Below are 25,309 nucleotides of genomic sequence, written 5' to 3'. Positions count from 1 at the left end.
AAATGAAAGAGGGACGCGGGGCGAGGCTCAGGGCAGCAGGCTTCACAGAGGGGTGCCACCCTACAAGGGCTCGTGGGTGAAGATGACAGGTAGGGCCCTTACCCTCAAGGGCCTGAAGTCTGGTAGGAAGCTTCTAGCTCTGGTTTTCGTGACAAATCCTCTGCCTCTGCTCTTTCCTCCCTGACCATTCATTCCTTTTCAGTTCTCTGCATCCTCCCCTACACCTCTGGGCCCTTGGACGTGGTCCTGCCTCTGGGTCTGCCAGGGGCCCTCTTATTTCTCTACTGCTCTTCCTTGTCAATGTCATGCACATCCGCATGCTTTCGCTGTGTCCCCACAAGATGATCCAGGCATGGTCACTCTTCCTTGAGTTCTAGAGCCAGATTTTCAACTCCATGTCTCCAGATGAATGTCTTGAGGCTGGCATCTCAGATTCAACATCTAAAGAATGATACTGTCATTGTCCACGACATGCCGACTTATCCATTTCAAAAACTTGGTGTGATTTTTGACATATTTCTTTTTTCATTTGCCCCCTAAATCTGCATGAATTTTAAGTGAGTCTTCACATCCATTCCTTTCTTTCTACTCCCTTTGACAATAAAGGAATAGCCTAGAGATATTTTGGGTTTGGTTCCGGACCCCTGCAATAAAGCCAGCATCACAATGAAGGGCGCAGTAACCTTCTTGCTGGCGGAGGGTCATGCCTTCAGTTTGTAAAGACACATCTGTGAAGCGCGGTAAAACGAAGCAATGGAAGGACCTCTGTCTGTACGCAGTTCAAGCCTTCCCAATTTCTCTGTGACTGCTGATGGGAGCCCTGAATTTGTCTCTTTGCACCATTTGTTCACCTTATCTTCTATTGCCACGTTAATCTTTCTAAAATAAATGCAATCAGTTAACGCTACCCAGGTAAAGAAAAAACAAACAAACACAAAACAACCCTCAATGCTGACAGCTGCTTTCTGACCAATGACCGAATCCCTGAGCGCTGCCTCCAAGATTGTTCACCAACAGTCAAGCAGAAGGCCTCTTTGTTTGTTGTTTTAAGGGCTGAAATGAATGAAACTCCCATTCTGTTTCCAATGTCCTTCCTTCCTGTTGGTACCTAGCTCCCAGGTCCCCTTCTCCTCTGTGAACAATAACAGCGACACACGTTGTACCTGCATTATGTTTGTAGTTTTTGGAGTTTCTTGTTTTGCTGTTCACATGGACCCCGTGGGAAGGTATTCTAACATTTTAGGAAACTGATATGTGGAGAGGTTAAGTGACTTGCCCACTGACTAGTAGTGACAAAGGCGGACAGAGAACCAGCAGTCTTCCCCACTGGATCACACTCGTCCTGAAGCCTTTCCTGCCCCCCTGCCCCCCACCCCTGTGTCTTGGCAGCCGTCTCTGGGACAGCCCCCTCCCCCAGTACAGGCAGTCATCTCTGAGACCATCTTTGCTCTCTAGATTCTCTTTGAAATGAATTGTGTTTAGGCCTCAGTATAAGGTGGGTTGCTGCAAAGCTGTGATTGAAATGTTAAGTATGACTGGCTTCTTGTTATATATTTGCCATATATATATATATATATATATATATATATATATATATTTCTTCTCTAATTTTTATTATCTTTTTAAAATATATTTTATTGATTATGCTATTACAGTTGTTCCAATTTTTCTCCCTTTGCCCTGTCTCTACCTGGTACCCCCATTCCCTCCTGAAATCTCCCCCCTTAGTTCACGTCTGTGGGTTGTGCATGTAAATTCTTTTGGCTTCTCCATTTCCTTTACTATTCTTAACATCCCCCTGTCTGTTTTGTACCTACCAATTATACTTCTTAATCCCTGCACTTTTTCCCCCACTTTCCCCTTCCCCTTCCCTGCTGATACCCCTCTAGGAGATCTCCATATCTATGATTCCGTTCCTGTTCTGGTTGTTTGCTTAGTTCGTTTTTTCAGATTCAGTTGTTGACAGTTGTGAATTTGTTGCCATTTTAGTGTTCAAAGTTTTGATCTTCTTCTTTTTCTTAAGTAAGCCCCTTTAACATTTCATGTAATAATGGTTTGGTGGTGATGAACTCCTTTAGCTTTACCTTGTCTGGGAAGCACTTTATGTGCCCTTCCTTTCTAAATGATAGCTTTGCTGGGTAGAGTGATCTTGGTTATAGGTCCTTGCTTTTCATCACATTGAATACTTCTTGCCAGTCCCTTCTAGTCTGCAAAGTTTCTTTTCAAAAATCAGCTGATAGTCTTATGGGAACTCCTTTGTAGTAACTCTCTGCTTTTCTCTTGTTGCTTTTAAGATTCTCTCTTTATTGTTAACCTTTGGCATTTTAATTATGATGAGTCTAGGTGTGGTCCTCTTTGGGTCCAACTTGTTTGGGACTCTCTGTGCTTCCTGGATTTGTATGTCTATTTCCTTCACCAAATTAGGGAAGTTTTCCTTCATCATTTTTTCATATTAGTTTTCAATTTCTTGCTCTTCCTGTTCTCCTTCTTGCATCTCCTTTGGTTGTTGGTATGTTTGGAGATGTGCCAGATGTTCCTTGGTCTAGCTTCCTTTTTTAAAAATTCTTTTTTCTTCTTATTCTGATTAAACGCTTTTTTCTTCCTTATGTTCTAAATTGTTGATTTGAATTTGGGCTTCACCCCCTACACTGTTCGTTCCCTGTAGATTTTTCTTCATTTCACTAAATGTAACCTTCATTTCTGCCTAGGTCTTTTTTATGCTGTTGCCATGCTCCATGGGTTCTTTGAGCATCCTGATCACCAGTGTTTTGAACTCTGCATCTTATAGGTTGCTTATATCAGTTTTGTTTAATTCTTTTTTGAGAGTTTTGTTCTATTCTTTCATTTGAACCATATTTCTTTGCCTCCTCAATTTGGCAGCCTCCCTGTGTTTGTTTCTGTATATTAGGCAAAGCTGCTTTGACTCCCTGTCTTAGTAGCGTGGCCTATTGTAGAAGAGTGGACCTGTAAATTGTGTGGGGCAGAGCCTTAGGTGATGGCCAGGGCAGGGCAACCCATTTCACTGCTTTGTGGCTCTGGTTGGGAGAGGGGAGGGCTCAGAGAGGGGACAGTGCTGCTGCCTGGCTTCTGGAGGTTTACCTGGGAGGAAGCTGTCTGCCAGCGCTCACCCTGTTTCTAGTCACTTCACTTTCTCCCCATATTACACTTGTGCCCTTCTAGCTGTTGCCCTGGCACTGAATCCCAGCGGGGGGATGGGTAAGGGGAAGGTTCTCTATAAGTCCTGAATCCATGTAGGTCCTTTAAGAGAAGCCTCCTGAGAATCTGTCAGTTTTTTATGCCTCCCCAACCCTCACTGGTTTTTACAGCCAGAACTTATGGGGACTTATCTTCCTGGTGCTGGCACCCTGGGCTGCTGGGTGGTCTGGTGTGGGGCTGGGTTCCTCACTCCTGAGGTATCCCTCCTGGTTTTTATCCACCGCATGTATTCACACACGGGACTGTCCGTTCTGCTGCCTCTCTGTGCCTCTCCACCGCTCTCCACAGCTCCGTTCCTCCTAGCTGTCTGGATGACTGAGTCTTCTTTAAATCCTTCATTGTCGGACTTCCATATAGCTCTATTTTCTGATGGTTTTGGGTGACATGTATTTGCTTTGTAGTCTACTTGTAATTTTTTATGTAGCTGTGGGAGGAGGTGCAGTGTGTTTACGCATGTCTCCATCTTGACCAGGAGTCCTTTATACAGTCTTAAAATACAGTTTATGGGTTGCTCGTGCCTACACAGTCCAGACCCTTCACACCGGGATGCACCAAAAAAGATGCACAATCAAAGCAGCGGGCTGCTAAAACACACTGGCCAGGAGGCCCGGGGTTGCCTCTAGGTGCGGCCTTGGGCAACAAGAGAAGGCGAAAGCCCAGGTGGCCCCCAAGAAGGCTAGCAGAGGCGCTGCCCCTCCTCTGACCGCCCAGAAAGGTCGGTTCCCTTAAGGACCGCAGGCTCTTGGAATGCCTGCGTGTCAGCAAGCTCCAAGCCCTGCCTGGGCAGTGGGACCCTAACTGTCACCAGCTGAAGATCCTCTGCTTCCTTTCTCATGGGTGTCAGAGGGGATGGAGGGCAGCACCAACGCTGTGTTCCTCCCACATCTCGTGAGTCTGAGCTCTAAGCCATGAAGAAGAACAAGAACCCCCCTCAACTCCATACCTGGAGTCTACATTTTATACGTGTCTCCTCCGCTCTAGGGGATGATAAACTCCTCTCTAACCTACCCACCTTTGTGTCTTTTCGGTACCTGCCACGGTCTAGCCCCACATGCCTGTCGGAAGTTGAATAAACAGGGCGCATAGCATTGCATTTTACTTCCTCGGAGATCTCTGACTTACTGTTTTGTCCTCACCAACTTATTTAAAATAATCTGGGAAACTGAGTGATCAATATCATCAAAGCTATTAATACTTTCAAAATTTAAGAAACCTAGTTCTAACCAGGGGTTCTGTTATAGGTATACTATTATGTACATTATATTAGGTTAAAATCTGATATTATTTAGTGCTTTTGTGACAAATACATACTTTGTACAGTGTGAAGAATACCAAGTGAATTTTTAGACTGTTTCTTTTCTTTTGTCTTTTCTATAATTTCAGAGACCAAATTATCTTGGCTGGGGTTAGCAAATTACTTAGTCTTATTGTGAATAATGAAACATTGTTTCCACCAGAAAATGAGATTTAGTTTTACACATCCCTGAAACTGAACAAATATCCATTTTACATAGCGTTCAATGGAGTGGAAAATATAATATGCTGAGAGTGAGCAGCCCACATACCACGCAGACAGGAGGGTCCTACCCTGGATCTGTCACTACTGTGTTAGGAAAGTCACATCCTTTCCTGATGACTCAGTTTCCTTGCACAATGAGGAAGTTGGATCAGAGCTCTGATCATCTCCTCTTGTTTGCTGCAATTATGGGATTCTTGCTCAGATCTTATCTGGAATTAGATCTTAGTAACTCCTGGTATAGATAAAATTCATGATGAATTTTAATTCGTTTACTATTGATGGACTACAGGAAAGACCATGTTTCCGTAAGGCTGACTCAGAGAGAAAACTAGAGTTTTCTAATTTTACCTGGGTTATCTTGAACCTCAGAAGGAGCAAATTAACCCTTCATAACTGTGATGAGCAAGCCTCCTCTGGGTGCGGTGCTGACGGACCTGCCAAGGGGCAGGCGGGAGGAGAGCTGATGGCACTGAGGCAAGGGGTGGGCAGTGAGGATACCACCCATCAAGACCTGATGAGAAGCAGCTTTTTGTTTTTAATTAAAAACACAACTTTTAAAATGCCTCATTCATTTTTTGTTTTTATAGAATCAAAACATAGGAATTTTTCTTAAATGAAAAACAGAAACAGTTTAAGCTTTCCTTTTTTAAAGCAAGTTAAAAAAAGAAGCCCAGGAAATTGTCTTTTGTAATTCTGCCAGTTTCAATTCTGACTCCTTATGCAAGGAGCATCGGGATAATAATATTCAGTTGAAAAGAAAGAGAAGGAAGTTTCAGGAAGCCGATCTGCACACATTCCAGTTGCTTGATTGGCTCCTGCCAGGCAGTGGCTGTTACTGCAGTTGCTCTGACAGACACAGAAAAGAAAATCATATACGAAAATGTCACGATTTTAAATACCCTAAGTAAGCTCAGGCAGGAGCCAACCCTAAAAACGCAGAGGACAATACTTCTATTAGTCTCACACATTGAAAGGGGGCATAGGTCAAACTGAGATTGGAAGTAAAAGTTAAATTAAATATAGATGAGCAGTATTTATAAAGTGCCCGTTATTTGCTCTTCAGTTTTGTTGAAACAGTGGCTTTTTTTTTTTTTTTTTGAACTACACCCTAGGATCTTGTGGAAAGAACCCAATATTTTCATAGTTGCAAAGATTATGAAATATTCAGCTTTACTCATGAGTATTTCCTGACATTTCTTTGGTAAACTTGTAGCCTAATAGGAGATATCAGGAAATATTGTAAGAAATAGTCTAAAAAGCTATTGTCACCACAAAGATGAAAGCAACTTTGATCATCAAAAAGAAGTCAATAAAAAAAAAAAAAAAAGACGGAAGTGACTCCTGAATCCTTCCCCATTGTTCATTTGGGATTTCTTCATTTCCCCACTCTCGACATATCATGGAATTTTCTCTGTGAAGTTCTGCCATGAATTAGAGTGACGTGAACAAAGTTTTACCTTAAGTCATATTTATCACGACTGGAGAAGCCCCGTTCTCCGGGGGGCACCGCTTCCTGCCTTTAAGAAGTTTGTCTTCTGTAGCCACAAGCATCCTGACCTTCGGTGACAATGAAACTTGCCCACTCCCCTGGCCAGCGCACTGCCACGTAAGGAGGCGTTTTCATCTGTGGCCACATCTGCTCTGCTTTTACATCCTTTGCAGCTTGCCGTTCTCTGCCCACGGAGGGCTCACGCTACCAGGCCAGGTGTCTGGGGCAGCATGTTTGTTTTCCTGCCGTCCTTGATAAATGTATTTCCCGTCACTGCTATGCCGCTTTTTGTATGCACTAGAGATGTGATTTAACAAGTGCCACAAAAGGAGCAAAGGCTTGGAATTCAGATAAACTTGGGTTTGACTCCACCTGCACTGTTTACTAGTTCTGTGACCTTGGATGCGTTCCTCAACCTCTCCGGGGCGCAGGGACGGTAACGCTAGCCTTACGCAGTGGTCATCAGGATATACAAACTAACGTTGTTATCTTGTAGGCCTTTGCTAAAGTGTAGTTATCGATTTTTTTATTCTAGCATTGTCTTTTGTGACCTTATTACCAACTGTATGACATAGGCCCTATATACGACCTGCATAGGCATATTTATGCATATCAAATATACATGATATATTCATAACATGTATAATTATGCTGGGTAGATATCACAGAGTAGGAAGGAATTATAAGAGGTCATAAATTCCGTAAGAATTGATACTCAGCATCTCTAGGTGCTTATGTCTGCCCTTGCGTGCAATCCTTTACCCTGAAATCCTGTTTGCAAACATCTCCAGAGATGATAAAAGTTTCCCTACGGGCCTTACTTCCAAGGTGACTCTTCCCACAAGGTCAAAATGACCTAACTGAGCACTCTTGTACTGAATTTACTATGGGACAATGTAAAAACATTTCTCAATACCTGTGGCAGTTTCCGTGCAAAAGGATTGGTGGCACTTAGAAGAATGTTAACAATGCTTATCCAGCGGCTGAGAAAATGCATTTATAAAAGATTTCACTGAGATTTGTGATCTTTATTGATACATTGTGGACTTTTTAGTTTAAGCTGTCAAAATTAGCACAAAGAATAGTCACTATAACCAGGAGAATTAAATAAAAACAATCCTGTCATCTGAAAATGAAATAGGTCCTTAGCTATGGTCATAGCCAGACTATTCTAGTTATATTACACTTATATGATTAATACAATGGAGAGAAAGAGAAGAAAATTAGAATTCAAAAGAATGTGCTTCTAAGGAAATTTCTACGTATGATGACATCCCTCTATTTTAATGTGGTGACGTGACAGACAGTGTTGGCCACATACGTACCATTCGTTCCCCTCATCCTTGTCCCGGTTACCCTTCCCCTCCTACTTCCACTACCAGCAGGTAGATCCTGACTGGTCTGGGCTGGTTTTCGTACCCTCAGTCCTCCTGCCAGGGATTAGACATGCCAGGCGGAGCAGGTGGCCTGTTCTGGCCAAGGAGACATGTAGGTGTGTCTGTATGTGTGTGCGTGCGTGTGTGTGTGTGTGTGTGTGTGTGTGTGTGTTGGGAAAGGTCTCCTTACTCTGCAGAAGGGGTCCCTAGAAGCACACAGTCCCTTTCTGCCTCTGGATATTACGAGGTCTGCATGAAATGCCTTGGAACTGCTTTTAGGATGAAGTTGACACAGGGAAGAGCCACGAGCATGTCCGAGAAGCCAGTCAGGGCCTCGAGGCTCTCTGCCCAGAGCCTGCCTGACCTACAGTTTGGTGAGGTAATATGTCTCTTTGCTCATGCCGACCCGGGGAGGAGCATTCTGTGTGGCTCAGCCGAAGCAGCCCGCGCAGACAGGAAACACACGAGCTCCCCGGCAGGGAGAGGCCCGCAGACCAACCGTACCTGCTCCTGCGCCTCCAGCTCCTTGTGCTGCAGCTTCTTCTCTGCACACCGTGCCTGGTTAGAGCGGTTTTCCAGTTCATCCTGCAGAGCCTGCGACAGCGTGTGATACACACGTTAGCATTAAAAATGAGCACCTGAACTGGCATTCAAAACTGCTCTCTAGCTTATCACCGTTGTCCCACAGAGCTCAAGCAAACAAACGCGGGGTTTAAGTGTCAGGCCCAGATGCTTTCCACTTTAGGAATAACTAGTATAAATAATTCCAAACTTATAAAACAGACACATTTGCAGGTGTTAATTTATTTTTATAAAAACACCTCTTTCTTCCCAGCATCGAACCACAAGCATGCCATAAAGCCAAAAGCTGTTGCTAATTAAAATAGCTCTATTGGTAAGCCTGCAAGGTACATTTATACTCTGAAAAGTGTTGTGACAGCTAAGGGTTGTCATATTGGACCATCATGACATTTTTCAAAATGATACTAGGGTAATTTGAGTAACTTAGAGTGACCTTAAAGGGATTTCTCTGAGTCACTGAGAGTGGGGCAGAATTTGAGGAACTTATAAGAAGCGGACAGAGATGGACTCTTTCGGCTGCCATGTGGCAGCGGGAAACAGAAGTCAGGTCAATAGGAGGAAGTTATAAACCACAAAAGATCAATAATTATCATTGCACCAACTGCTATTTTAAGCAAAGAGGTGAACTAGAAAAGAAACAGAGTCCAGTCAAACAATCTGATATAATTATGGAATAGATAAAACACACAGAAGTTTACAGTGAGCAGAACATGGGCTCATAACTACAAAGATGACAAATTCTCAAAATAAAATTCATTCAATCAAGACTGTTGAGTTTCTGCTATACATCAAGAACCAATTATGGTTAGAAAGAGCAGTGAAAGAAAACAGACAAAAAAATCCTCCCTGCTCTCATGGAACTTACACTGTATTCGAGGTCAGACAATAAGCAAATAGTAAGTATAATATATATCAGCGGTTAGTGCAGAAGAAGAAGAAGAAAAAAAAAACCCAGAAGGGAAGATATTCTGGACTGAGGTGGGGGAGGGGTGTTACACTTTTAAACTTATGGCCCAAGAAGGCCTCACTGAGCAAAGATATGAAGAAGGAGAAAGCAAGACACACAGATGTCTGAAGGAAGGAACTTCCAAGCAGGGGACACTGTGTGTGCCCAGACCCTGTGGGACCACGTGGGACAAAACCGCAAAGGCCGGTATGGAGAGGGAGCACAGGGGAGCAACAATGTGAGGGACATAACAAGGGTCAGGTCACATCAGGTCACGTGGAACTTCAGGGGACAGGGAAGAATTTTTGGTTTTATTCAGAGGTAGATGGAAACCAGTGGTGGGGTGGTGGCCGTGGTGGCAGTGGCGGAGGATGCTGCTTTGGTTGCTGTAGAGAAGGCACTGAAGAGGGGTAAGTGCAGAAGCAGGAAAGCAGGGGAGAGGTGTGGATGCAGGGCATGAAAAAACAAAACAAAACAAAACACCCCAAGGGTTGGGCTTGAGCAGGTAAGGGCATGCAGTTGGGGAAGGCTGAGGGAGGGGCAGCCGGGGAGACGATGTGGAGCTCAGCCTGGGCTACGTTAGGTTTGAAATGCCCATGACACCTCCAAGCGGATGCCGGGTAGCGAAGTGTGCGTCTGGAGCCCGGACAAAATGTCTAAGTCGGTGTCCTTTAAAAATTCCTTCGATGCAATGACAGTCTTTTCTACATAGAGACAGTGGTTCTCCACCTTTTCTGGAGTTCTAGATCCATCTGAGTGTCTGGGATTTTCAAGAGGACAGAGATGCAGATGGGACATTCCCCTGGGGTGATGCCCACACGTCAGAGCAGGCAGGGGGAAGAAGCCAAGGGGACTGGTGAGAACTCAGAAGGGCAGGAAGCGTCTGAGGAGAAGCTAGGGTTACAGGCCCTGGCTAACAGTTTCCAAGAGGACAGGCAACGAAATTAGAGCTGACCCTTTCTCCACACTATTACACTTACCGTGTTTTTTCAATATTATCAAAATAGAAGTGAAATTACATTTGCTTTTTAAAAAGGCACCACTTTTCAGATTTGCTCAATTTAACTAAAGGTGTAAGACGTGCTCTTTCTAAGGTTAATCAGAGAAGGCAGTATTCCTAGAAATTATTTTACTATATATTTAAAAATCAGTTTTAAATAAATTGAAGAGAAACCAAATAATATCCTCTTTCTAAAAAGTTAAAATGTACTAGAGGAAAGAAAATGACCACTTATATGGGCAGCTGTTCCTGGTCTCAGATTCTAAGAAATTATGAGGCCATTAGAGCTCCAGTCTCAGAATTCGACTTAAGGACTATGGGAAAACGACCACAACTACTCAATAAGTATAAGCAGGAACTTTCTTTTAAGTTGTGGCTTCTTTATTTAATAAACTTCAAATTTGACACCAAAAAAATCACAACTTTTAGTTTATTCCCGAGAAAAGCCCAAGATAATTAAAGAACAGAATGTCCAACATTGGGGGGAATAAAACTGGAACAGTACAATTGTTTATTCTGCTAAATTATATGATTCCTCATCTCTTAGCTATGCTGTGTTGACTTGCATCATTACTGAAGAGGCAGCTCTTTTCTCCCAGGGAAACCTGCCTTTGATGCAGGTCGGCTGGCTGCAGGATGCTGCCCTGTGCCCAGCGCTCTGTGCTGCTCAGGAGCAAAGAGTGACACTTTCCAGAAGAAAAATGTAGATGACATAATAAGCTTGGCAGGAACAACGAGGGTATACCACACTCTTGAAAAGGGATAAGGATAATCTGATTTGTTTAGAATAGGAAAATATGTGTATTATACTCAATGCTATTCTCATAGAATGTATAGACATGATGCAAATGAACCACTCAACCTGTAAAGCCATGCACTTGGGAATTACGTGTAGTTTTATCAAAAACTGGTTTCATTCGTAGTTCTGAATCCATTCAACAAACAAGAAATGATGGCAGAGACATGCCTTTTAATAATGACTGAATGAAACGAAAGTTCATTTCAGTTATAAAGTGGTTAAAAAGTTACTTAATAAAGGGAAACATCATTGGAAGGGGGATAATGCTGTGCCATAATGATAAAGAAGGATGTAATCAAAATGTTGCCAGTACTAAGCATAAGGCAGAGAGGCTTCCGGAATCCGGGTTTTAGTACGAACAGCCTTTTTGACCTTGATCTTGGCCAGGCTCTCAGCCAGAGCCACGTGTGGGGGTGGGGAGGGAGCGTCTATTCTGGCACCTGGTCCTTAGGACCCTACTACCCTTTCCCATTTGGGTCTGAGCACACAAATTTGTCTTCCGCTCAGAACCCAGAATATCTATACTCCAGCTTCTTACCAGGGATACGATTTCAAACTCTCAACTTCCCCATTTTTACCAAAACCTCGATTGTGAAAATTTTGGAAAAATCTACTTGCAAAAAATCAGCACAGAATCAAGAGTATGAAAGTCGCCCTTCTGAATCACCCGCTTGGACCCAGGTCAGCAGAGTGAACTTCAGACTCGGTTCGCTTCCGCACTTTCTGTTACGTAAGAGCGTTCCAACCGGTTCTCACTGACGTGAGGCTTGCCTTTTACACTGACGTTCTGCCCCGGTTTGGGATGTGAAGTCTCGGCCAGTGCTTGTGTCTGACCTCACGCAAAGCCTACGGGCACATTTTTCTGGGCCTGCCGTGTTTGCTGGGGCAAAGGCTAAGCGGACTCTTTCCTTGGTTGGGTCGCATGGAACATGCTCCATGTGTCCTCTGAGAAGTGGGAACCGTGACTGTTACAGTGTTCTCTTATTTAAAGGGACTAGATAAAGCCCATGTGAGCCCAAATGGTTGTGCATTAAGCTTTGCCCGATATAAACATAAAACTGGGATCCTCATGGTCACCCCGTGGTCAGGAAACAAGGAAGCGGATGAGCTTCTGCTGGATGAGAGGCAGCGGGGGCCTTGTTGGCAGCAAGGGCTGCATAGCTGAGCACTTTTACAAGAAAAAAAAATGGGGGGGGGGAGGGGGTCTTGCCCCAAAGATGCTGCCAAAAGAAGCCAGCCCAGCAAACTGTTGAAAATCGGAGAAGCTGGGTGACGGGTGGATGGGGGTTCTGCAAACGAGTCTCCTGACTTTTGTGTATGTTTGAAAGTTTCCATAATAAAAAGTAAAAAAATGTAAAGCTTTTCTTACTTAAGAAAAACATGAAAATGCCATATCCTTCCTTTCATGAGGTTTGAATTTACTATCTGACTTCAGAGAAAACAGATGATTCATTCATCATCCCGTGGGGAGGAGGGATGAAGCAGGGTTTCCCCATGTGTATTTTGGACATAAAGTGGAGGAAGCAAGGAGTGGAATGTTCACAGATTGACCTAAGGAGAAGATCACTGGAGAGGGAAGGCTTATTTATATCTTTATTGAGATATAATTTACATACAGTAAAATTCCGGATTTATTTCCTTTAATGGTGATGCTCTGTTTTCCATTTAAAACATGTGATATGACTTAAACATTTGTGTCAAAAAGTATCTGTTAAGATGATAAAATTTTGATAAAGACCATCTTCCACCAAATCGGTTTACCCGTTCACAAGAAATGGCACCTGACCTGCGACGCCAGTGAAGGGACACTGACCAAAAAGGGGAAAGAAGGATGACACTCATTTAAACCTTAATTGCCTTCCTGATAATTCCCACGCTTAGCATCACTTCAAACCAGTTAACAAAGGATGCTGACAATATTTTCTGATAAGTAGGTTCTCTTTGACACGTAAAATCACACGAAAACAGCATTTTTTTTTCTCTATTATTGCTAATTGAAAGTTAAGGGAAAATGAAATAAAAGCAATAAACTCACTATTTTTATGTCAGATGCGTAGACTTATTTTTTTTCTTCATCTTAAACAACGAGGGCGCAGCAAGAAGACTGAGCCCCATCCCAGGGGAGGAGCGATGAACTTGGGGCCGAGGAGGACGACACAATGGCACGGAGTGACATTTTTACTGGGTGGCCTCACCGGCTATTTGCAGAGGCCACTCTGGCTTCTGGTTTATTTTATTTTATTTTTAAATGGGCTAAATCTACTAACAAAAGTAACAAGTCTTCTTCAACTGAAATGCCAGTCAAGATTTCTTTGAAGGGGATTTCTTCATTCAGACCTTCCAGGATGAATAACAAACCACAAAACAGTTTTATTAGTGATCTCACAGTAACGGAGAATGGGGTCGTACTGTAGATCTAAAGAAAACCAGGACCACAGTTACTGCAGAGGCCGCTAACGTATTCAAAACACAACAGTATAATTTTTTTCTTTATGGCTCACATTCAGGTTTTTAATTTTTTTCACATTCTAAGCAAGCACCCTTTCTTTTTTTTTTTTTTTTTAGCCTCATAATTCAGCGTCTCATGATAAGTGGCTTGAAGAAAAGGAGCTTTAACCCAATACATATGTTACTCTTCACACAAAGCAAAATTCCTTTCAGGTGGAAACCTTCTAGTTGTAACAAGCCACATGTACGAGAAAGTGAACGCTGATAGGTGCTATTGCTATAGGTCTGATTAGACGACTGAGTCCACAGAGAAGGTAAAAATACTGTGGCCAACATAAAAAAAGAAAAACGCAAGAATTGTGTTTTGAACAAAGGCTAAGGAAGTTTTCCCTTGTTCTCTCTCTCTCCACCTAGTTTCAGTCCTTTCCAATTCCTATATAACTTCCTTCAAGAGTCCGAAAAACGCACTTTTTTAAAAAGTAGTGTTTCCTGGTCTTAACAGAGCTCTGGTTCCAGGAAAAGAAGTCATGTTATTCCAAGACTTTGATGATCTAAGGAAGCTGGAATCTCCTGACACACCTCGTTAATGCTTTCCTGTCACACAGAGAGGCCCATCCTGACATTTCCCACATCTCTGAAAGGAGCCAGGCTGCGGCTACTCAGCAAACACGAAGCACATCTCCCCCTCGGTCTCCTGGACAGCTCTCCTTGTGAACAAGGTCTTATCTCGGGAGGTAGAAATCTAGGATCGAGTTCAAGAACCACAGCTAGGATTTAGGGGATCGCAGAGGAACTTCCTCCTTTGGCCAGTGTGCTAACCGCTCGCCCTGGAGCTCAGTCTCTGCAGAATGGGGTGCGTCCTGTGGGAGCCTCAGAGGCCACTCCTGGCCTGCGCAGGCCCAGGGAAGACAGGGCACCCGGGAGTCATCGTCTCACCTGGGTTCTCACCTGGCCGATCATTCACACTTCCCTCCAACTCACGGAGAACTCCTCCTCTACTAACACTACAGTCAAGCTGCGTTTCTTCCATGAGACATTTCAAACCCCAAGCGCAGAAGATGCACAGTTCTCAGCAAGTCATTAGGTCCCCATCCGATGACACCTTTACATGACTCTTTGTATTGTGACTTTTTTCTCATTTCAGATGATGAGCTTCAAAAGAGTAACAATAGCCACCGCCCCCCAATATTTTTAAAGTGATGTCTGAAACACTTAGTAAAGTGTTGGCATTATGACAATAGACTTTATTGGTAATATTAATCAATTATGTAAAGATCAAGTTGCCTTTCATGTAAAGCAACTGGGGTGTTCCCTCCAAAATTTCTCCAGGTTTCCTTTCTCCTCCTCAAGCTACAGAACCACATTTTTTCTTATTCTGCCCCCAGATAAAAATATCTGGCTTTTACCCAGTCTGCTCCCTCAAATGCCAGAAGGGACGTCCCTGCTTGTTTTCTCAAGAAAATGTCTCTCTTGGTGTTCTCAGACTCTAAGGGGCTGGTCAGGACTGCTGATGTCCCCCTTCTGCTGGGCCCCTCTACACCGGGACACTTGTCTTTCCCCAGCTGCCCCTCTAGAAACCAGCTGGTCTCCCTGTGTCTCCTACGTTGTACAGGAGCAGATGTCAGACGGGAAGACACCCCCACAGTCCCTTTCACACTGACATGCCTTTCTTTGATGACAGCGCCCTTCCTCAGCGTTTTCCTCCATTCCCCAGATTTCTCCCCTGTCCTAACTCCTTCCCCATCTGGAACCCAAGTGTGGGCCCCTACACCTCACTAGGCTAGCCGTCTGTGAGGTCAGCAATGAACCTTTTATTGACGCTCCATTGGCCCTTCCCCCATCCTCATTCTCCTTGACCTCTCTGTCGCACTGAGCGCTGTTACACCCCTCTTCTTCCGGATGGAAATGTTGTCCGCTGACACCACTGAACTTGGTGTCCTCTTCCCTCTTCCACAGGCTTCCTGCTCCCCCTTTTCCTCTTCACTTTTATTTCTGGCCATTTCCCAAACTGGCTTCTTATCCCTCCACTCTTCTCTCTAAGCAATACCTCCTTTGGATATTTATTAAATCAATTTCATAAATTAATACAAGTATTTCCATCATCTGAATGCAGACCATGTGCCAGCACTGTACCAACCACGACCCTCCAAAAGCCATCAGATGTAATGTGCGTGTAAACCTTATAAAGGGATAGTTGTAACACCACGTAAACAGTGCTGGAGAGAAGCCGTAAGTGTTGAGTGTGAACACAGAAGAGAAGCAACACGCACCAGGAAAAGGCTGGGGGGAGAAGCCTTCATCCAGGAGGAGAATGTCCGCGGGGGGCGGGAGGGTCCCTGCAGATTCCACCCAGAAGGAACGGCATGGCCTCATGATGCAGCAAGGGGCGTCGGCTGCACGGAAGGAATGACAAGCAGACGGTATACACGGAACCAGGAAAGGCCTCCTGGGGTTACTGGAAGGGTCTTGTGGGCCAGGAGGGCTGTAGATTATATCCTGTAGCCATGGGGACCCACAGAAAGGCCGAAGATGATCAGAATGACCATGTAGGAAGAACATTCAGGTATCAAGGTGGACAGCAGCCCACTGAGGGCTAATGGAGAGTCTTGGCAAGACGAGTGGGACAATCTATGAGACAGAATGGGGGAAAGGCTCTGCTCTCTCTCAATGTGTACCTGAAAAGCAGGCCCAGGAAAATGCGCCTGGATACCCCATGATCATTTGTGAAGAGGCCAGGCGCAAGCATTTTGCCGAGACTTGGGAATACAAAATGAAGCAGAACACATTAAATGTCAAGTAAGCGAGAGTTGGTTTGGAAAGTCTAAAAAACAAAAATCACAATGTTATAGCCTGTGTAGCATAACGTGTGCAGGAGAAGCTGCCTCGGGCGTTTCCTCTGTCGCAGCAGGGAGACCATCAGGAGGCCACTGCAGTATCACAGGGCACGGGAGCCCGGCGAACTCAAGGAGGTGAGAAGTGATGGGCTGGGGGCGTCCACCTGTGGGGACGGCAGCAGAGCCACGGGCTGCGCAACAGAACGGATGCACCAGGTGTGAGATTTTACAGAATGACTTCAAGGCCCCCAGTATCGGTGGCTGGCTGCTTTCATTCACGAAGGCAGGGAACACAATAGAATTAAAATATACGGAAAGGAAAAGAAAACAGTAAGTTTCTGTGCGACACAGATTCAGCAGTAATGTCGCACCAATGGCCTGCCCACTAGAGTATGGTGCCAACAGAGAAACAGTGGAAGCAGCAGCGGTCTGGGGGCGGCAGGATCAGGGGTTCAGTGTTTGAATCTATCACGGCACCCAGGTTTCCCCGCCCGAAGGCCATGAAACGCCGGTTCTCACTAGGGAGGGCTTTCTCACTGACGGTTCCTAAGGCTCAGCTCCACACATTGCCCTCCAAACGCTTTAATTTGGCATCTCCAACTGCCTCTCTTATGGGTGCACAGAGCTGCCTCACTGTCACCCCAAACGTGTCAGTCCAAGACTGAACTCATGATCCGACGCCCACCCCCAAGCAGCTTCCCTCCCAGCGGCCCTGCTGACCAGTGACGCAGCCACTCTCTCAGCCACCTGGGAGGAGCCGTCACAGTCGTCACCCGCGAGTCCTCTTGGGCAGTTCTCACTCCTGGCTAGCTCCTGGGATTCCTTCCATGTCCCTCCAAAATGACTCTTGCCTAGGTCTTCATCTGTGCGCACCAGGATTCCACACGTTTCCAGTTGTGTCCTCCTGCACACCGCTGAGACACATTTTTCTCAAAGACCTTTTTTTTTAATCTCATTCCCCATCTCCAAAAATATACATGCCTGACCATCTCTTACCTCGTCAAGGGTAAAATTCCCCCACCTAGCTCTGAATCCCTCCTAGTCTTTCCTACTGTGCTCAGCACACTAACCCGAATCATACACGGTGGTCCCCATGGGTCAAGCACTGTGACAGGGGCTTTAAATACTGCGCTTACTTTCACAACAGCCCCCTGAGACAGAGAGTCCTCTTTTCAGGGAGCAGCTAAGGGTCCCGGAGGCTGCCCAGGGCTGCCCAGGGCTGCAGGGAAGACATGGCCCCAGGTCGGTCGGGCCCCAGAGGAGGGAGTGGTCTGCCTGAACCCCAGCCTGTTCTGCTCCCCAGCCTCCGAGAGGCCCAGCTCTGCTCTGCCCTGTGGGCCTTTGTTCTCTTCTTCATCTTCTCTAGAATGCGCTCTTCTGCGTGGGCCAATGCTACCTTCCTTCAAAAGCCTCCAGTGGTCCCAAAGAATTTCAGTTTGGTTTTAATATATGTAGTCTTTAACCTCATGAATTTAAAGGTATGAAAAGCAAGAGGAAGAGGTAAGTTTCTCTGTGTCACAGATTCAATGGTAAAAATGCTGGTGGCTTGCCCGTTACAGTACGGTCAGCAAAGAAGGGCACTGCACAAGGCTGTCACTTGAATTACATCCTCCCAAAGGTCTGTTGAAGCCCTGACCTCTGGTGCCTCAGAATGAGACCTTATTTGGAAATTGGGACATAGCAAGTGTAATTAGTTACAATGAGGTCATCCTGGAGTCGAGTGGACCAATAACCCAATAGGACAGAAGAGAGTCCTGTGGGGAGAGAAGAGGCACAGAAGAGGAGGTCAGCCACATGGGGACGGAGGTAGGGAAGGAAAGCGATGCAGCTAGAGGCCCAGGAGCACCAAAGATTGCTGGGAAACAGAAGACAAGAGAGGCAAGGGACGACTGTCCTCCAGTCTTCCAGGGGGGCCCGGCCTGGTTGACACCCCACTTTCAGGCTTCGAGCCTCCAACACTGTGAGACAATAACTTTGTTGTCTGAAGCCCCCGAGTTTTTTGGCCCTTTGTTATGGCCGCCTCACGAAACTAACACACAGGAACAAACCTCCCCTGTTTTACACACTACTTTTTCCTGTGAAACACATACATGAGCACACATGCATACATACACATGCACATGTTTTGTGCTACCCAGTTTTAGACCTCAGTTTATCCATGTAAGGGCTGACAACATTCGCATTATGAGACGGTCTGGGAAATGGCACTGGGGAGTGATGCTACTACTATTTTTATTCATCTGTACTTTTATAATTTTGTATATGTGGTCACATCAGGCTGTACAGGAAGTCACCCCGGCAGCAAGCTGGCACATTCCTGGTGAAGAAAGAGAAAATGCCTGAGGTGGGGAGGCACAGGGCCTAGCGAGGCTGTCTGTGGCCCCTCCACCTTTGGACAGGGATGGGAACTGTATATGCACATAAAGTGTTTTTCTTTCTTTTTTTTTTTTAACCTTAGGATACTGTGATATCCAGAGCCAATACTTATGCAAGAAGTTTAAAAATTTCCGTTTAAACCACTTAGAATGAGAGGATTTACAAAGATCCTGTTTAATGTTCAGCTGACACATTGTCAAAAACATTTATCATGCAACCTTTTGAAGTTTCTTCCACTCCATTTTAGTTATTAAAGCTCAGATTGCGGTTAGTTATCAACAGTAAAGCGGACATGTGATAGTGTGTTTGCAGTCAGACTTTCAGTTTGATTTTTCAACTACTAAGCAAAATTAAATTCTCCTGATCAAAACAATGATTAAGTGACCTAGTTTCCACGCGTAATGCACAATACAGTTGATTTCTAGAATCTTTTTATATGGACCCAGAAACAAGGTAGGGGGCTTAGAAATTTCATTTATGTCTTTTATAATGCTCCAAATGGTAAGGATCTTTAGATATAAGAATGTGCCACTTTAAGCCAGGCTGTAATTCTTGGAGTGCAAAATAGGAAATAGTGACCTACATTATTGAGATTTCTCTGGGAACTTAATTCCTAATATACATTTCTTCACATTGAAAATACCTCTAGGTCACACTTTTGCAAGAGGAATCGAGGCTCTCTGTAGACAAATCAATTGGATAATATGTTTTAAGTACATACAATGTGATAGACACCATACAGAAAGCAAGAAGTTGGGGAAGCCATGGTCTGACCTTCTAAGGAGGTTACAGTACTCAAGAAGGTATGTGATAAGGACAAAAAGCAGAAGCGCCCAGTGAGTGTCTTAAGCATCCGATTGAGAGAACAAAAGGGAAAGGGAAGGACAGAGAAAGAAGTTCAATGACATCGCAGAGACAAGCAGACAAATGCAGAATGTGGGACATGCTACAGGACACAAGTCAAGTGGAAAATGGCATTTTAAAGTCAATCAGGAATATCCAATTATGAAGCAGATAGGAGATGATACTAAAAGATAACTGTGAGCTTTCTCCAGGAGGACGTCGCCCTGTGGCCGAGATGATGCCCGCAGTGACCGAGAGGCATTCTGGAAGACAGGGTAAAATGGCATGATGTCTGGAATGTGCTTTCAGATACTTTAGCACAGGGAAAAGGGAGAAAAGGGAATGCAGATGTCGCTGAAGCTGGATGATGAGCACATGGGAGTTCATAGTACTAGGCTGTTTGCTTTTGGTTATGTCTGAAAATTTTCACAATAAAACTGGAAAAAAGCCCATATGCAATAAAATTACATGGGGAGGGCACAGGGGGACCGGCGAAGTCTTCAGGTAGATGGTGACATTTGCGGAAATCCTGAATCGGAGCTACAATTTTGCCAGGCAGAAGGCGGGGAAGCGGGAAGAACTGCCTGCCAGAGAAATAGCACGCAAAGGTACACAGGAGGGAAGTGGGGTGTACTAAGCAAAGGACTTGCAGTCCCTACGAGCTGCTCCTGGAATACGTGAGCGGGAGGCGGTCCAGAAAAGGGGGGCGGGGCCAGAGCACGGAGACCTTGAACGCCGAAGAGAACGACTTCTGTGCAATGCCTGAACTCAAGAAAGGCATCCATAGTTACTTCCCGGGTGTCACTAACACATGTCCCGAGCTCAGCAGGCGCACAGCTGGACACAGGGTCACTTCTCCTTTCTTCCTGGAAGCAGAGTCCCACCCTGTACTCATGTAGCGGGTAGGCACCAAAAGCGCGTTGTGCCAAAGGAGCAACTCCTGAGCCGCTGTCAGTGAGAGAAATCAGGGCATGAAATGACTGTCTGGTGCCCCGACGGGCCAGTTATGACCTTCCCCCCCCATAACTCACGGTTAAGGCATACGGAAGACGAATACCAGGACAAAACGGAAATACCTCTCCATTTCTTTCTTTTAAATCTCTGCAGAGACAGGCATAGTCTGCATTTCCATGTCGGGTAGAAAGTAGCCCGGAGAAAATGATGTCCAGTATTGCTTATCTGTCAGGCGGGAGCAGCTCCCAAGCCTGCTGAACTGAGGCCCATTTAACACACCTGCAAAAATCGTACAAGCAGGGCGGGCTCACCCGCATCACCATCCGCCCTCTTCCATCCGACTGGCAAAGCCCAGGCAAACGTGTAATTTCTGCTGTGCCGTGAAACCCTTCAAAAGGGTCTGAGCAACAAAAAAAGCCTTCTGCTTCCTCGCTGGCAAATGTAAATAGGGACCAAAATAGTACCAGAAAGTGAGCCGGGTCACAGCTGTCTGGGCCCTGCTCTAATTTTCACTTTTGGTGAGGAGTGAGCAAGTCTGTCCTCTGTGGAGGTGGGGACGTTCAGGCAAGGACGGGATGGGCTCAGAGCTGCGCCATCGGCAGCGCGGAAGTGCAGGGAAGCTTGTGTTCATGCCAGAAGTCACCTCCATTATGCTGAATTAGCTAATGCTGGGTCAGGAGGGAGGTGAGCACGGGGCACGGAACCCCTGAGAGGCAGGCTCAGGGCACAAAGTAAATGGGAAACACATCCCAAGTGTTCAAAGAGTAATGTACTGACACCCCAAACCACACTGGGATCTCCATACATCCATCATCCTCAATTTCCCGTGTGTTCTTCTGGGCTCTGAGCTTCGCAGGAAGGCAAGTAGAGGACGTGTGGCAGCTGAGTACCCTGGTCGCCTTACGGAGACGCATATTAGACGCCTCTCTAGCTAGTGGTCTAGGGTGTTGCCAGGGATGCAGACAATTAGAGCCTTCTGATATAATAAAAATTATTACATAGGCTTCTGAAATTGCTGTTTTTATTTTGGGGAACGACAAGACCAAATCAGCAAAGGATGCAAATTATATTAACTTTAGAAACAGAGACATAGGGAAGTCTAAATATAGCCATTTAAGGAAAACCTATACTGTCTAAAGAACAATTTAGAAGTTATTTTAAGAGCAATACCAAATTGTTCTGGTACGCATTGATTCCTACAAAACACATTCAGGTGATGGAAAAATTCATGAATACAGTCCATTTCTAGCCCTTGAATTCTTTAATAACTGTTATTTCTTTCCATATTAAGTCAATTTGCTTTCCTTCTTCCAGAAGTTCCTCTCCAAGGAGGTGAAGAACACTCACACGACCTCTTCCCTCTAATTTCAGCCATCGAGTACTCCTGTATACAGCTTCGTGGCTCCCCTTCCGAAGGAGCCTTTGACTATCATTTCTCTAAACCTTGACTACCTTCCTCGCCTAAATTATGCAAGCATCCTCTACCTTCTCCTCTTCAAAAAGGATTGGATGTTTCCCAAGAGAATATGTCCCTCTGAGCTCCAAACACATTCCTTCTCTGTAAACATACAGTAAATATCTAACATTTTAAGGTGATTCTGATTGTTATATCTAACTTACTTTCAAAAAACGAAACTCTTTATGATATTTTTTTTGGTCTATTTAATGCCAAATTTTTACCACAGACATGATAATTTTTGGTTATTTATGTGCAGATGAATACTGCCTAGCAGTATGTACATCTGTTGGATTATCTTTTTTTCCTTATCTGTGGGTTCAGAATGTGACCCGGCCCTAGCCTCTCTCTTCCCCAGCTTTTCCACTTGTACGACCTCAGTGTCCTCATTAATCAGCCACTTGTGTCCTTGGTCATTCTCTCAGTTCATTCATTTCCTCTCCTATGAGAGACTGAACTTCACCTCTATTTTGACAACCCATTCTGCTGCCATATCATATATATTCTCTTATTACTTAGAATTGGTGCATGTCTGAAATCTTATATTTTAATGCTAAGCAGTCCCGTCTTCTGGCCTGGTAAAAGGGATGCCGTCATCACAGATTGCTATACAAGGAAACAGTGGGTCTATTAACGCAATAAAAGAGAGTGCGTTCTGGCTGGTGTGTGGCTGGGAGCGGTGGTAGATGAGGGGAGAAGGCTAGTTACGCTGCTTGTTTTGCGTCTCGCTGGGCCATAGGGACTGACTGAAAGCTTTCGAGTCAGGGAGCAGTAGGATCAGGTCTGCTGAGATACAGATGATTTATCTGCTCTGGCGATACACAAAGGAGCGGAACGAGAGGGAGCCAGGAGACTTAGGAAGAGTCCGTGGGAGAGGCGATCAGCATAAATTGGACTGAAGTTAATAGAAAGGAAAGGGTTCGTTTAAGTCACAGAAAAGACAGATGATGTAGGAAGGAAGCGAGGGTGGGAAAAAGCCAGCCGGGGAGCACTGCGGCACTGAAGTCATGAGCCTGAGGGCGGGGAGGAAGTACATGGAGGTTTAGATGCCGAGAGACCATCCACACGGGTGGCGATTCGGTCTTGCGCTTGCGGGTCAACTGGGGTTAGGGCTTCAAAGTTGCAGAAGAACAGAGGTGAAATTGTAGGAGAGGATGAGTTTGTGGAGGGACAGAGAATAGAGAAAAACATCATAAAGCACTGGTGTGGGATTTATATTTAGGGCCCCTGAAGAGGAGGGACGAGCCAGGGAACTCCAGCAGGCGTCTGGGGACTCAAGGAAGGAGAGGACTTCCAGGGGGTGGTCAACAGAACTGAACGTTGTCCTGGGCAGCTGGAGGAGATTCCTGACTGATACCCTCCTCATCACCATCAACATAATCACCAGCACAACGACAACTACTAATACTCCTCCTCCTCCTACTGGCAAACACTAAAAAGAAGCAGAATGACAGTCATTTCTAAGAATGTGGTTTTACTGGTTGATAGATGTAAATTCCAAATTCATTTCTTCACTCAACAAGAATTTACGGAGTGCTTACTATTTGCCAAAACCTGAAGTGGGCACTAGGTACAAAGCAAAGAAGCGATGAATGCATGGTGGGAGCAGAGGGAATGGGCGTAGTCCTCCCCTTGTAAGAATTCAGTGGCTGTAACAGGCTGAGGGGAAAGCAGTCTGGGTGGGGGAGACTGGCGTGCGTCGAGTCAAAGTTTGTTTCTAGGGGAAGACCTGACCCTGGAAAAGATGGACCTTTATGTGTCTGAAATATTACATTGTGCTAATTGTACTGTGAGTTCCAGCCACCATTTACAACAATGTTTCTGTGGGAAAATGTGTTCAGAGCGTCTCCATTTGGGATGTAAGGAACACATCTGTCCTCACAACAGTCTTGTAGTGTAACCGCTTCAGAACTTGGGGGTAATGGTGGAAATGAGAAGAGGGACTAGGAGACACTACGAAGAGATAAACAATTAGAGGACAAGATGCCATAAAGGCACATTTCAGGGACCATGGGTTTCTGAGAGCTGGAAATGCTACGGGGCCAGAAAGTTACAGGAAATGGAAGACTGGGAGTCATGCTATGATCACAGGTCTGGATTCTAGAAATTATTTATTATTGCTACAACCCTTAAATAAAAAAAAAAAAAAACTCCACTCCATACCCACAGAAGCCAGGAGTCTCTAAACAATGGTGCAAATAATTCAAGCCGGAAGACATTCTCAGCTGCAATGAAATTTATATTTACACGGTCCGTTTTATTTAATTCCCAGAAAAACACTACTAACCTTTATGACTCAGCTCTCATTGGGAAGTATAATCTCCTCAGCAAAATAAATATGTATATTTTAGGACTTCTGACTACGCACACTTAAAAGCCTTTACTATGAATTTAGAAGCTCGCCCTGTCCCTGGAAGCAGCCTTTGAAAAGATGTCATGAGCCTCAGGCTAGTGGCTGGATGGGCAGCATGCGGCTCATTCTTCACTGCTGAAGCTATAATGATCTCACAGATGGAAGAGCGGGTGAGTCCCATAAGAGACAGAAGAACTCCAAAAAGACACTAGAAATGGAACAAAAATAAGGTTTGAAACTTACTGGAGGATTTTCAGAAATGCTGTATTTTGAGCACTGTCCCTAATTTTTATCTTTTCTTTTGATTAGCAGTGTGTCCTCTCTGGCTTTTGAATTCCGGCTCTTCCTCCTACAGCAGGTCTTAACCTAAAGGCAGCTATTTGAAAGGACATATTCTAATTCAGTGTCCCTAACATAGTAGGTACACTTTATAGATACCCTATAATAAGCAGAAAGCACCGTTTTGAACTTTTTTTTCTGAAATCATTTCTTTTAACAGATTCTCTGACTTTCCGGATTTAATTTCTTCTGTACATTATTTCTTGGAAAACTAGAAGCAAGAGAACTTGTGTCCCAGTGAAGGCACGGGTGGCTTGGAGGGTGATGGGGGCCGGCTGCAGGTGAAAATGTTTCCAAGGGCCCCTGACTTCCTGGCCAGGAGGAAGAGAAACAGAAGCCTAGAAACCCAGGCTCTAGAGAAACCACACGGTCTGCCTTGCCCACGGACGGTCACTTACAGCAGCAGACCGCGCAGGCATTTCCAGCCAGCTCCCTCTAAACACCAAACGGTGCCAACCATTTTCTTCTTTTGCCTGAAAAGACTTTTTTCCCCGACAACTTTCCTCTATTCATATAAAATTCAACTCATCTCTTAAACTCTCTCCATAAATATCCTGGGTAGAAAGATGTCATTTTGCTATATCTTAACTGGAGGTTGCATGTACTATTTTAACTTCAATCAACTATTTACTGTTTTTCCATAGAATATAAGCAATGATTAAATTTTTACAAAGTGCCTCCTCCTTCGGCTGATCTCACTAGGAAGACAGCCTCTTCATGGGCTCCTTATTTTGCCTATTTCACTAGTAATTAAACATGTACTTGTATTAAATTCTATT

At 44.8% G+C, this 25,309-nt stretch overlaps 1 protein-coding gene across 1 annotated transcript in view; it reads right to left on the bottom strand.

The window, feature by feature from the left end:
• The window catches only part of CEP112 (centrosomal protein 112), a 307,227-nt gene that overhangs the window by 34,457 nt on the left and 247,461 nt on the right, over nucleotides 1–25,309 (bottom strand). The window contains 1 exon segment of the mRNA XM_090290788.1: nucleotides 8,105–8,194. Coding sequence (XP_090146914.1) covers nucleotides 8,105–8,194 — 90 coding nt within the window.

This window comes from Furipterus horrens, unplaced genomic scaffold (assembly GCF_987537825.1).
Source record: "Furipterus horrens unplaced genomic scaffold, mFurHor1.1.pri manual_scaffold_11, whole genome shotgun sequence".
Lineage (NCBI taxonomy): Eukaryota > Metazoa > Chordata > Mammalia > Chiroptera > Furipteridae > Furipterus > Furipterus horrens.
Note: the sequence above shows the minus strand (reverse complement) of the source record. Positions and strands in the feature narration are given on the sequence as shown.